Source organism: Octopus bimaculoides, chromosome 23 (assembly GCF_046866305.1).
Source record: "Octopus bimaculoides isolate indiv1 chromosome 23, ASM4686630v1, whole genome shotgun sequence".
In the NCBI taxonomy this organism is placed as follows: domain Eukaryota; kingdom Metazoa; phylum Mollusca; class Cephalopoda; order Octopoda; family Octopodidae; genus Octopus; species Octopus bimaculoides.
The window spans coordinates 19784788-19799084 of record NC_142950.1 but is presented as its reverse complement, the minus strand read 5'-3'; the positions used below and the strand labels follow the sequence as shown (position 1 = coordinate 19799084).

Genomic DNA, 14297 nt, shown 5'->3' with positions numbered 1-14297 from the left:
TGGCCTATACTCCGTGTTGGAGGGTTAAAAGGCATAAAAAAAAAAAAATACACGTGTGTGTGTTTTTCTCTCTCCATTATTTTCCCTCTTTATCCTTTCTGTTGAAGAGTGTAGGCCCAAAATGTCAAAGACTTTTCCTTTTTTCCCAAGCATTAGACTAATACACCTGCTTGTTGTTCCTTCACCTGCCTTCATCTTTCCGAATAATTATCACATATTTTTACAGATATATATATATATACACACACACACACATACTCACCACATACATACACACAGGCACAAGTTTATAATGACGATGACATCTTATCTTTCTTATATGAGCTGTTAGAAAACCCATCATCTTTGAGTGCTGCAACCATCAAAATACCATTGATATATTACTTTTGAAAGATTTAGAGACGAAAAATCTACATAGCACTATTCTGCAGCAGATGTGTTGCTTTTAGCTGAGTGATCTGGGCAATGCCAAACAGAGTGCTTTGACCAAAACTATAATTCCAGTCCAGGAATTAAACCTGCAACTTTATGTACATGAGACCACTGGGTCATGTGGTGTCACATTTTGAGAAACTAAAAATATTTATTGCACAATTTAATTAATTACCTACACGTAACAGTTATTTGGCCCATTTAATAACAACCTTATTTAGACAAACCCCCATCACTGTCCAGTTCTAGCCCTCAGATGAGGTTAACTTCATAAGCAACTAAATAAATCAAGTCAAAACATGAGGTAAAAAGATAATATTCTAACTTACAGAGTGCTTTGACCAAAACTATAATTCCAGTCCAGGAATTAAACCTGCAACTTTATGTACATGAGACCACTGGGTCATGTGGTGTCACATTTTGAGAAACTAAAAATATTTATTGCACAATTTAATTAATTACCTACACGTAACAGTTATTTGGCCCATTTAATAACAACCTTATTTAGACAAACCCCCATCACTGTCCAGTTCTAGCCCTCAGATGAGGTTAACTTCATAAGCAACTAAATAAATCAAGTCAAAACATGAGGTAAAAAGATAATATTCTAACTTACAGAGTGCTTTGACCAAAACTATAATTCCAGTCCAGGAATTAAACCTGCAACTTTATGTACATGAGACCACTGGGTCATGTGGTGTCACATTTTGAGAAACTAAAAATATTTATTGCACAATTTAATTAATTACCTACACGTAACAGTTATTTGGCCCATTTAATAACAACCTTATTTAGACAAACCCCCATCACTGTCCAGTTCTAGCCCTCAGATGAGGTTAACTTCATAAGCAACTAAATAAATCAAGTCAAAACATGAGGTAAAAAGATAATATTCTAACTTACAGAGTGCTTTGACCAAAACTATAATTCCAGTCCAGGAATTAAACCTGCAACTTTATGTACATGAGACCACTGGGTCATGTGGTGTCACATTTTGAGAAACTAAAAATATTTATTGCACAATTTAATTAATTACCTACACGTAACAGTTATTTGGCCCATTTAATAACAACCTTATTTAGACAAACCCCCATCACTGTCCAGTTCTAGCCCTCAGATGAGGTTAACTTCATAAGCAACTAAATAAATCAAGTCAAAACATGAGGTAAAAAGATAATATTCTAACTTACAGCCGACTTCATCCGATCCATCAGGACAATCAACATCCCCGTCACATACAGCAATGTTCCGGATACAAATGTTATCAGAGCAAGTGAAATCCGAAGGTTGACAAGTGGTGTTAGCTAAAAGAGAAAAAAACAAAAAAGCAAGAAAATATACTTTAAATGGTGTAAAGATGCTGTTTATGTAGAAGCGTTTTTATTTGTTACTGATTTGGTGTAACAATGCAGTGAAAGAAGATATGAAAAAAACATCACATTTAGCTAATTCCTTTCTGTATCACCAGAATAGAAAACTGGCACAAGACTGGTAAGAAATACCTTCCAAGATGCTGATAATGATGAGATTAGGACTGATACAGTTAAACTGCATCTCTGGTTTCTTTAGTATTTTAAGAGATTGAGAGAAACTCAACCAGCATTGGTTAATTCTCATATAAACATATTTCTTTAGAAATTACACTGCTATCTTGCATTTTGCCACTTAGAAATCACAATTCGATCATGTGTGCAAATCCAATTGTTATCCAATGAACAACTGTTGTTCAAGTGATAGTTTAGTGGCTTGTCTAGACTTTCGGTGAACACAGACTATAAATACAGTCAAATTTGTTGCCAATTTCGCAAAGTGTCACAGACATCAGAGTTGCCATGATGTTCTCCACTCTCACCATATTCAGTGTCTTGGACATGGTGTACACTTTCCTAATAGCTATTTTCACAGCTGCATATTCAACCTGGAATGATTGAAGAAGACATACCACAGTACCTGAATATGCACTTGATATGTAAAAATTAGCCCAAATGTTGAATTTCTAAGAAATACTTTTTGTACGTGTCATATTATGCCGTTTCATCTAAATGTTTCCATTAATTGTATTGCATAAACAGCTTTTCTATTAATGTAACAAATAAATTATTTTTTAATACATAAAGAAGACTTCCTTCAATTAATTAATTAAAAAAATAATGAAGAATTTAGTAAAATAACTTTAGCATTAAGCAGAAGTTTAGAACATAATATGAAATTATGTTCTAAACTTGGTTTATATCAGATCACTTTATAACAAAGTTTGAATGATGGTACTTGGGTGCAATCTCAAGCAAACTACAGAACACAAACAGATCAAATCATATAATATTTAATCTTTTTGTTCCCATATTTCTGTAGCTGTTTCAGTTTAGAAAATAATGAAGAATTTAGTAAAAAATCATTGTCATTATTAAACATAAATTAACATGAAATTTTGATGGAACAATTTAGACCACCTTAAAACCTTTAAAATAGGGAATTTAAATTATAGAACCTGGGTTGGTTAGTCTAAGATGGGCAAGTATCAAAAGGATTACATGTCTATCACAGATAGCTTCCCTGTTGAAGGAATTGAATTCAGCACAGCAGAGAAATGACTAGGATCTGATGGCAAGATAAAATACTCCCAGTCTATGCTTTAAAGCGATTAAGAATAATCAAATGATGACAAATGTCAAGAAGTCAGATGACAAATGTCAAGAGGTCATCATCATCATCATTTAATGCCCATTTTCCATGCTGGCATGGGTTAGATGGTTTGACTGGAACTGGTAAGCCGGAGAACTGCACCAAGCTCCAGTCAGCTTTGGTTTGGTTTCTACAGCTAGACGCCCTTCCTCATGACAATCACTGCCTAGAGAGTACTGGGTGACTGTTACATGCGACCAACACAGGTGTTTTTAGATGTCATCAGCATGGGTGTCTTCTACATGTCATTGGCATGGGTGCTTTATGTGTCAATGGCACAGGTGGTTTTTACACATCACCAGCATGGCTGCATTTCATGTGTCACCAACACTGACCATGACTACAATTTCGCTTAGCTTGACATGCCCTCTCAAGCACAGCAAATTGTCAAAAGTCTCAGTTACTTGTCATCGCCTCCATATTTCACCACCTCATCCCATGTCTTCCTGGGTTTGTCCATAAATTCAACATGAAAGGAAAAAAAAAATCCCCCAAAACTAAGGACTATAAGAATTGGCCATTAATAACCTTTTAAAGAGATATGGTAAGAGTTTGTCAGTTATAAGGTTGAAGACATGCGATAGAATTGAACAGGTTTTTTGTGTTTTTTTCTATGGTTGAAGCAGCTCTTTCATTAGGCATAAAGATGAGAGGTTAACATGAATAATAATAATAAACTTTTTTTTATTAATTTTGAAATCACTTACTACATGTAATTAATGTTTCATCGGATCCATCTTCACAGTCTTTGGCGCCATCACATTTCCAAGACACAGGAATACATTGCCCATTATTACATTTCCAATGGTCATCAGAACATTCTGACACAAAAAAAGAAACAATTTAATATTTATGGATTATTTCATCATTATTATTTCATCATTATTATTTTCTAGTCATCATTGGACTCTGGCCATACTAGGGCACCAATTTCAAAGGTTTTAGTTGATTAGTACTGGTATCAGTCTAATACATATCCTATTGACCTCTTAAGGAGAAATAGACAGAATCAACCTTGGAATAAAGAGACAATGAATGTTTTGTTTTTGTTTTATGTGACCCATCAATACTCGCATTCACACAGAGTAATAATGATGGTTTCAAATTTTAACACTCGGCTAGCAATTTTGATGGGAAGAGCTAGTTGATTACATCAACCCCAGTACTTGACCTAGGGCTAAACAACAACCCCCCCCCCCAATAAAAATTTTTAAAAAGTCACCTACCACAATGTTGCTCATCAAATCCATTATCGCAGTTTATATTGCCATCGCAGACCCACTCATTAGGAATGCAGCTGCCCGAGTTATTGCAGGAGAACAATGTATCACAGGAATCTAAACACAGAAGAAGAAGGAGACTTATATACACTGGAAGCTATGCCAACACTATGGACTGACAATAGAAAAAAGATGATATAGGCACATTCCAGAAAAGGGCTCAGAAAATGACAAAGCAACCATACTCTGGTATCTTTGCTACTGAAGAGTTTTGTCTGTCATTAGAAAGAATAAGTTCTGTACCACCCTTTTTTATTTCCGACCAAATACACCTTTCAGATTGTCATACAATGCTCTCAAGTTGTGAGAGTGAGCAGCCTGTTCCAATTCTTTGGCTTTTTTGCCCACCAAGAACTTTTTATCCTATGCAGTTTTTTCTGTGTTGTTTTCTTGGGGGAGATATATAAAGATCTGAGTATTGGTGAGTTTTTGTCTGAGATCTGTGTCTTGTATCTTTTGTGCATAGTTTCTAGGTGAGGTTTAATTTGAAAATCATTTTCCTCAAACCAATCTTGGTGCATGCGTTTGACAAATCCTAGAACTTCAGATGATTTGATGCTGTCACAAATATTGTGCGACACAACTTCAGGATCACTGCTTGCCACCCTTTCTACTACAGGTATGAGGCCTGAAATTGAGGGGATGGAGGCTAGTCAACTACATCAACTCCAATACTTGACTGGCACTTTATTTCATTGAGCCCAAAAGGATAAAAAGCTAAGTCGACCTTGGCAAGATTTGGACTCAGAATGAAAAGAAACAGAAGAAATAACTGCTAAACATTTTGTTTGATATATTAATGATTCTGTTAACATGCCACCTGAAGTATATAATAATAATATTCAATTTTAGCAAAAAGCCAGCAAGCTTTTAGTGGGAGAGGGTGAGTCAATTCCATCAACCTCAATGCTCAGATGGTATTTATTTTATCAACTCTGAAAGGATGAAAGGCAAAGTCAACTTTGACAGAATTTTAACTCAGAACATAAAGCCAGAAGAAATGTAACCAAGTATTTTGTCTGCAAGATTTAAAAATTTTGGCATGATGTCAGAAATTTTAAGATGTTGGTGCCACGCTAAAAGCACTGGTGCTGGTGCCACATAAAAAACACCCAGTACACTCTGTAAAGTAGTTGGCATTAGGAAGGGCATCCAGCTGTAGAAACCATGCCAGAACGGACAATGGAGTCTGGTGTGGACCCTGGTCTTACTAGTTCCTTTCAAACCATCCAACTCATGCCAGCATGGAAAATGAACGTTAAATAATGATGTGGCGGTTAACCAATTAAACTGAACCCACCACCCCAGTATTTGACTGGTACTTTATTTTATAAACCCTGAAACAAGGAAAAGCAAAGTTGACCTCTTTAGGATTTAAGACAAGGAAAGAGACAAAGAATAAGATGAGGAGAGGATATACTTACGGGATGTACATTGAGCCTCATCACTGCTGTCGTTGCAGTGTGATATACCATCACACACAAAACTTTGACTTATGCACTTGCCATTGTTGCATCGGAAGAGATTATTTGGACAATTGTTAACTAGAAAGAGAGACAGACAGACAGAAGAAATTTATACATTGGAAAAATTGGCTTTCATTTTAGGCAGAAAAAAAAAAAAAAAAAAATACTGATGACTGACTATATTTTGTTTGTCAATCAATCAGTCAATCAACTAATCAATCAATCACAACCACTACCACCACCATCACCATTTTATGCCCTCTCCTTGTTGGCACAGGCTGGAAGAATTGTCATGGTCTGAGTTAGTTTTTCAGATTACAGCCCTCCTTAGACATGTTTGGGAAACTGTCTTGCTCCTCTTCATCATCATTTAACACAGATTCTTAACCATTGTTTGTCTATAAGCCCCTTTGATTACTATCTTATTGTGGTGGACACCCATTGCCATTTGATCCCTATTTTGTTATTCACTCATTCACTTGTGAAGGTCAAACTATATAAAATGTTGGAGAAAGAAACCAAGCTGTTTCTTGCAATAAATACATCCAAAATAACATTTCTCCAGGGACCCAATTTACTATTTTGCTTGTGTGGACCTCCAAAAATCTTATATGGACACCTCTATGATCTTGTTTAATTCAAAACATAAGATAAGAGGGCCTCAAAACTTAAAAGAGCCTTGGTAGAATCTGAGGGACAATTTAATGGGTTTTTAAATCTAAAACAGCACAAATAAATCAAAAGAGGGCTCCATAATTCTAAAACAACTCCATTAGATTAGAAAAAGATTAAACAGTAAGAAGTTTGCTTCCCAGTCACATGGTTCCAGGTTCAGTCCCACTGTGTATCACCTTGGGCAAGTGTCTTCTACAATAGTCTCAGCTGACCAAAGCCTTATGAGTAGATTTTGTAGACAGAAACTGTAAGAAGACCGTCATATGTATGTATGTATATATGTATGTACATATTTACATGTGTGTGTGTGTGTGTCTTTGGCTCTGTGTTTGTTCCCCACCATTGCTTAGCAACAAGTACTGGTGCGTTTATGTCCCTGTAACTTAGTGGTTTGGCTAAAGAGACCAATAGAATAAGCACCAAGCTTTAAAAATATAAGTTCCGAGACCAATATATTCGACTAAAACTTCTTCAAGGCAGTGCACCAACATGGCTGAAGGCTAACGACTGAAACAGGTAAAAGATAAAAGAAAATAAAAATTACAAATTATTATTTGATTGCTGTAAATATTTGTTCTTTTTTATTTAACTCCAAACTTCTCTGAGTTGAAGGGGACCAATGCTTGGGGAAACCCAGGTCATGGCTCATGTTACCCTACACATAAATCCAGCTCAATACATAGCTGTGTGCCTGTGTTTAATGGTAAATGTTTATCAGTCATTGACTATCTTATAGCTTTAAGGGTTCTCAGCCTACTGAATGCCTGAAAAAAAAGCCACTCTGCCCCAGTACTCACCTACACTTGACAAATATGAAATCAAAAAAAAATGGGGGTGTGCATATACAATCAAGAAGGATAAGTAACAACAACAAAAAAAGTGAGAGAGAGAGAAACTTACAACAGTCTGTTTCATCTATTCCATTAGTACAGTCTTCTTCACCATCACAGACCCACTTCTGGGAAATACAGTTTCTGTCATGGCACCAGAAAAGTCCAGCTTCACAAGAGGTTTCAGCTGAGAAGAATTTAGAAGAAAAAAGTAAATAATAAAAATAACATCTAACCCCATAACATCAGTTGACGTAAATTTACGTGCGCTGAGTACTTGCTTTCAATCAGATGAAGAAAATATACACAGTCCTATCTGCTGCGGTTTTGTATCTGTTTGTGTACAGTTGATATAAAAATCACTCACGGAATTAATATGCAAATTTCAAGGCATCTGATAGGTTTGTTAGACTCTTCATGTAAATATTTCCAACTCAGTTTGAGACTTCATCACCATAATAGTATAAAAACAGCATTTCCATTATAACTTCCTATTAAGTTCGTACACATTCAGCAAATTCTTCTGGTCCTTCATGGAATTTCCAGTTACATCAAGCTATGCCAGTTTCGTTGAATTTACGGTCCTCACAGTGATGACAGTTTACATAAATAAACATTGCATGCTTTAAAGCAGTTGATGTACATATATACCAAACTGTTGTCGTGCATTAATTGCTGATCTCAGCCAAGATAATTACTGTCAGTGCAACCTAGTTGCCTGATAAAAAAACATTGTCATAGGTTAAAAAAATGGGGGATGGGGAGATGCCTCAGTAACAACCATAACAACAACCACCACCACAATAACAACAACAACAGGTTCTTATTAAGAAAGTGAGACAGTGAAATACTTACCACAGTCCACCTCGTCTGTATTATCATTCTCACCACAGTCTGGGTGGAGATCACATACCCAATTACTTTGGATGCATTTCTTGGAAATATTACATTGAAAGAAATTCTCCGGACATGTATGATTGTGGCAGTTGATTTCATCGGAGAAGTCACGGCAATCGTTATCACCATCACATCTATTCACGCTTGGGATGCAGTTGTTGTTCCAACATTTGAATTCATTCGGTTTACATTCGATGTCAATTAAAGGGAATCAAGAAGAAGTAATTAGGTCAGTAGAGGTGTTTCACCTGAACAGAATCTTACAAAAGAGCATTATAATTTAATCCAGCAGTGTTGACCAACAAAATGAGGACTAGATATGAATTTGAGATGCAACTTGACTGTTTTAATCTAGGTTTCCATCTGTTGTCCACCATGCTGTTTACATCATCCCATGAAGGGCTCTGGCACAACAGCATTGCAGGTTAGTTTATTGTGTAGACAGTGTTACATGACCAAAACAACAGATGCACCTTTTGAGCAAGAACCACTGAAGAAAACTGGTCCAGCAACAATGATGATGAAGTCTGGAGGTTGACACAAAAACCTAAAGGTGTAAAAGTTGGGGTATTTGGTGAATGCCCCAACTTTAAGATTTAGTCAGATACTTCTAGCTTGGATGGATAATGGTATGTAGGAAAAGTGAAAGGATGATTTGGTCTGAAGGAGAGTGGGGATGGAGTACAAAGCCTGTAGCTTTCAGAAGACACTATAAGTGCAGCAAGATTGAGGTGGGTAATGTTTTTCTCTTAAAAAGCTACAAACTGATGGCTGTTAAGTAAAAACCATGAGTATGGAAAATTCTAGATGGACAATGTTCTGTAGAAGATTAGAAAAAGCAGTTAATGAAAGGTCCCTTGGTAGGTGAGAGAGAGAGTAAATAATGGCACAAGACCAGCAAGTTTGGGGGAGGAGGTAAGTCGATTACATTGATCCCAGTGTTCGACTGGTAATTATTTCAGTGAACCTGAAAGGAGGAAAGGCAAAGTTGATCCCAGCAACAATCTGAACTCAGAACATAAAGAAAAATGAAATACCGCTAAGCATTTTTGCCTGGTTCGACAATGATTCTGGCAGTTTGTTGCCTTGGGAGAAATAAATAACAAAAAGAAAATAAATTATGAATTTATATTTTAAATACTTACTACAGTTCCTTTCATCCTCTCCAGACAAACAATGGAATTTTTTGTCACAGGCAAGGTGTTTTGGGATACATTTCAGGCTTGTAGAACACTTGAACTGATTTGCTTGACATTGGTAGGAATCTGAAATAGATTGGAGAATGACAAATAACAACAGGTAATTCATCATCATTACCACTGCCGTCACCAGTAAAAAAAAAAAAAAAAAAAAAAAAATGGAGGGAATTTGTAGATGAGGGAGACCCAGGAAGACAAAGAACAAAGTATTGAAGGCTGATCTCAAAATGCTGAGCCTTACAAGAGATGATGGAGGACCAAGCCTTAAGCCAAGGTGCCATGTAAAAAGCACTGGTATGGGTGCTGGTGCCACACAAAACTATCCGGTACACCCTGTAAAGTGGTTGGTGTTAGGAAGGGCATTGAGTTGTAGAAACCAAGCCAAAACAAACTTTGGAATCTGGTGTGGGACCTAGCCTTGCCAGTTTCTGTGTAGCTGTCCAGTGTGCAATATTAGTTATGAGAAGGGGACAGGTGAAGGCATCCAATTACCAGATGGTCAGACATTAAAATCATTGAAATGAGGAGAGATTTATAAGTATCTAGGAGTATTAGAATCTGACAAGAGTACTAACTACAGAAATGAAAACGAAAATTGAGGAGTACAACAGAAGGGTGAGGAAGCTAATGAAGTCAAAGCTAAATGGTCTGAATCTAGTGAAGGTTGTAAATACTTGGGCAGTATCATTACTTAGATACTCAGCAGCTTTTGTAGATGGGACAAAAACTGAATTAACAAAGTTAGACAGAAGAACTAAGAAGGAATTCAATATGAATGGAGGACTCCACCCAAGGGCAGGGGTAGCAAGATTATCCCTACCTAGCAAGGAAGGTGGAAGAGGGTTAATATCAGTAGAAGACTGTGTGGAGTTAGCTAGAGTAGATATAGATTCCTATGTAGGTAATAGTAAAGAATGTCTTTTTAAAAGCTGCTAGTTACAGTAAGACATAGAGAAACCAAAACACCAAATGAAGTTAAAAACCAGAAAAAAGAACAGAAATTATCTGACTGGCAGGAAAAGGCATTGCATGGTGGATTCCCAAAGATAGTTTCAGCAAGTAGTAGTAGTGAAACATGGTTATGGCTGCAGAAAGGAAAGCTGAAGAGGAAGACAGAAAGTTTTTAGTAGCTGCACACGATCAAGCATTAAGGACTAATTGGATAAAGGCCAAGATAGACAAAAATCAAGTAGATTCCCAATGTAGATTATGCAAATCAAAAGTGGAAAGTGTTATTCATATAGTAAATGAATGTAGCAAGCTGGCACAGAAAGAACACAAGAAAAGACATGACAATCTAGGGAGAGCAATCCACTGGGAGCTATGTAGAAAGCTAGGATTTGAACACACTGATAAATGGTATGAACATGAACCTAGTAAAGTACTAGAAAGTAAGAAATACAAGATGTGGGACTTTAACATTCAGACTGACAGAGTAATAGAAGCTAGAAGGCCTGATTCGATAGTAATAGATAAAGAGAATAGAAAGTGTCAAATAATTGACTTTACAGTCGCAAATGATGAAAAAATTAATGTGTGAGGTATAGGAAAAAATAGCAAAGTACCAAGACCAAACTATTGAATTACAGAGACTATGGAAAGTGTGGATAAAATGTATCCCAGTAGTTATAAGTGCATTGAGAACTATCCCTAAAGATCTGAATAGATGGGTAGAAGAAATACACATAAAACCCAGTTTAGTACAGCTACAGAAAACAGCCAGGATACTTAGGAGGGTTTTTGACATCTAAGGATACTTGTAGCCCGATGTTAGGATTCTTTTCTTTTCCAACTGTCCAAACTGTTGAGTGTATATGAATCATAATAATAATAATAATAATAATAATAATAATAAATGCCCTGATGCAGTAACAGGCAGTGGTTCTCATGGCTTCTGATCTTAACTGAATGGAAGTATTATCATGTACATTGTTTTGCCTTGGCATAAAAGATGGGCTACAGCAAATATTCTGCTCAATACCACAAATTTGCTTGTCAGTTGTTTGACCATAACCAGTTGAGCATCTCCTTTAGTGGCTGACGATATGTGCATCTCTGATCATGAGCAGAAGTAGTGGGGGAGCATCATAGTCATGTGTTGAAAAGAATTCTTTGAGTTTGGATAATTCCCCTTTGGAAACATGGTGTTTCATTCAACATCCTTAAACAACCTTTATTCAAGGAGCATTTGAGTGGGATGGGCTACCCAGAACATAAGGCTAAAAGTATTTTGCTTGGCATGGCATGATAACAATTCTCCCAGCTTGCTATCCAAACATAACAATAATAATGGCTTCAAATTTTGGCACAAGGCCAGTAATTTCGGGAGAGTGGCAAGTCGATTACATCAACCCCAGTATTCAATTGGTACTTATTTTATTAATCCCGAAATGATGTAAAGGAAAAGCTGACCTTGGTGGAATCTGAACTCGAAATATTTTGCCCAGTGTGGAAACGATTCTATCAGCTTGCCGCCTTAATAATAATATTTGTTTCTGATTTAAGTACCAGACCAGTAGATTTGAGGGAGGAGATTAGTTGGAACTGCTAATTACTGGTACTTTATTTTATTGATTTCAATGAAATTTAAACTCAGAATGCAGTCTGGTGATCTACTAATCCTGCCAATCCATGGACCTTGATAAAACAACAACAACAACATTGACAATAACTCACCACATAGAGACTCATCTGACTGATCGAGACAGTCAATGTTACCATCACAAAACATCAAAGGATAGATGCAGTCCTCGGGGCCCTGGGCATTTTTGCACTGGAACATTCCAGATTGGTTACAGTAGAAAGGATGATTAGCTGAAAAAAAAATCAACAAAATTAGATTTTAAAGTATTGAATATATCCACAGTACAAACATACATTCAAAAACACACACACACACTAATATCAATGTTTTAATGTTCATTTTTCTATGCTTGCAAGTACTGGACAGAGTTTACTGAAGAAGATTTTTTTCTAATGCCTTTCCTGTTGTCAACTCTCACCTATTTCCAAGTAAGGCAACAAACACTTTCCTCACCATGAACAGACATATTCTTGCAGAATATTGGAATTGAATGACACTGCTATGACAGTGACGCACATTTACAACAATCATATGATGCCAAGGTATATATATATATACATATATATATATATATATATATATATATATATATATTCGCCATGATAGATTGCTAACCACTACACACATTTTTTTTCTCTCCTTGTTTCTTTGTGTTCCTTTCTGTGGAAGAGCGTAGGCTCAAAACGTTAAAAAAACATTAAAGACATCTATTTGTTTTCTACACCACCTGTCTTCGTCTGTTGTTTTTTTTTGGGGAATTCTCCCTATATATATAGATATATATATATATTATATATATATATATATATATATATATATTTATATATATGTATATATAAAATCATCATCATCATCATTTAACATTTGTTGTCTGTGCTGGCATGGGTTGGATGGTTTGACTTGGTTGGCACACTGGAAGGCTGCACCAGACTCCAGTCTGATTTGGCATGGTTTTTTCTCCCCTATAGCTGGATGCCCTTCCTAATGCCAAGTGTAATGGGTGCTTTTATGTGACACTGATATCTGCCATGACTGCGATCTTGCTTGGCTTGATGGGTCTTCTTCTCAAGCATGACATAATGCCTCAAATATATATATATATATATGTATATATATATATATATATATATATATATATATATATATATATATATATATATATATATATATATATATATATATAGAGAGAGAGAGAGAGAGAGAGAGAGAGAGAGAGAGAGAGATTTATCTATACCTATATATATATATATATATATATATATATATATATATATATATACATAGATTTATCCATTTTCCAGTAGCCATCTTGAACTTCCTGTATTTCTCCATTTAGTAATCTGAGCCTGAATGAGCCAGGTTTCTCTTAGAAGCCTGCAAAACTTTAAGTTGCATGGAGTTGAATCAAACTGTTTTAAATAATAATAATAATAATAATAATAATACATATATATATATATGGAATGGGTTTCCCTCAGTTTCTGTTTACTAAATCTAATCACAAGAATTTGTTTGGCCCAGAGTTACAGTAGGAAACAGTTGCTCAAGTTGCCACACAATGAGAATGAACTGGAAGCCATATGGTGAGAAGCAAACTTCTTGACCGCACACCCACAAGGTATAATGGCTACAGTTGGTATGACCAAAGAGATCACTGACCTCCAGTGAGTCATCAATCCAATCTTACATCTATACAAGAATACACACACACGTATGCTTATATGTGTATTGTAGTAGATGTAGGGCAATGGGTTTGCAAATCTCTGGCCTGTACCAGATGTAGCCATTACGACTATTGTGTGTCTGTGAGGCACAGGCATAGGTGTGTGGTCAAGAAGTTTGCTTTCCAACCATGAGGTTTCGGGTTCATTCCTAGTGTGGCACCATGAGCAACTGTTTCCTATTATGGTCTTGAGCCAACCAAATTCTTGTGACTAGATTTAGTAGACAAAAACTCTGAAAAACTTGTTGCATATATTATTATTATTATTAAAGTGGAGAGCTGGCAGAATCATTATTAGCATGCCAGGCAAAACACTTAGCAGTATTTTGCCCATCTTTATGTTCTGAGTTCAAATTCCACCGAGGTCCACTTTGCCTTTCATCCTTTTGGGGTCGATAAAATAAGTGCCAGATGAGAACTGGGCTCGATGTAATCCACTATCCCCTCCCCCCAAATTTCAAGCCTTGTGCATATAGTAGAAAAGATTATCATTGTTATTATCATTATTATTAAAACACTTTAATTTGGT

General features: G+C 36.1%; 1 protein-coding gene across 4 annotated transcripts in view; it reads right to left on the bottom strand.

Moving 5' to 3' along the window:
- LOC106879043 (prolow-density lipoprotein receptor-related protein 1) overlaps positions 1 to 14297 on the bottom strand; it is a 315430-nt gene that overhangs the window by 45334 nt on the left and 255799 nt on the right. For all 4 annotated transcript variants that reach the window (XM_089340178.1, XM_089340176.1, XM_089340175.1 and 1 more), the window contains 8 exons: positions 12138 to 12275; positions 9408 to 9527; positions 8221 to 8460; positions 7436 to 7552; positions 5819 to 5938; positions 4341 to 4451; positions 3822 to 3935; positions 1623 to 1736 (listed from right to left, as the gene is read on the bottom strand). In XM_089340178.1, coding sequence (XP_089196304.1) covers positions 1623 to 1736; positions 3822 to 3935; positions 4341 to 4451; positions 5819 to 5938; positions 7436 to 7552; positions 8221 to 8460; positions 9408 to 9527; positions 12138 to 12275 — 1074 coding nt within the window. The remainder of the gene's footprint in view (positions 1 to 1622; positions 1737 to 3821; positions 3936 to 4340; positions 4452 to 5818; positions 5939 to 7435; positions 7553 to 8220; positions 8461 to 9407; positions 9528 to 12137; positions 12276 to 14297) is intronic.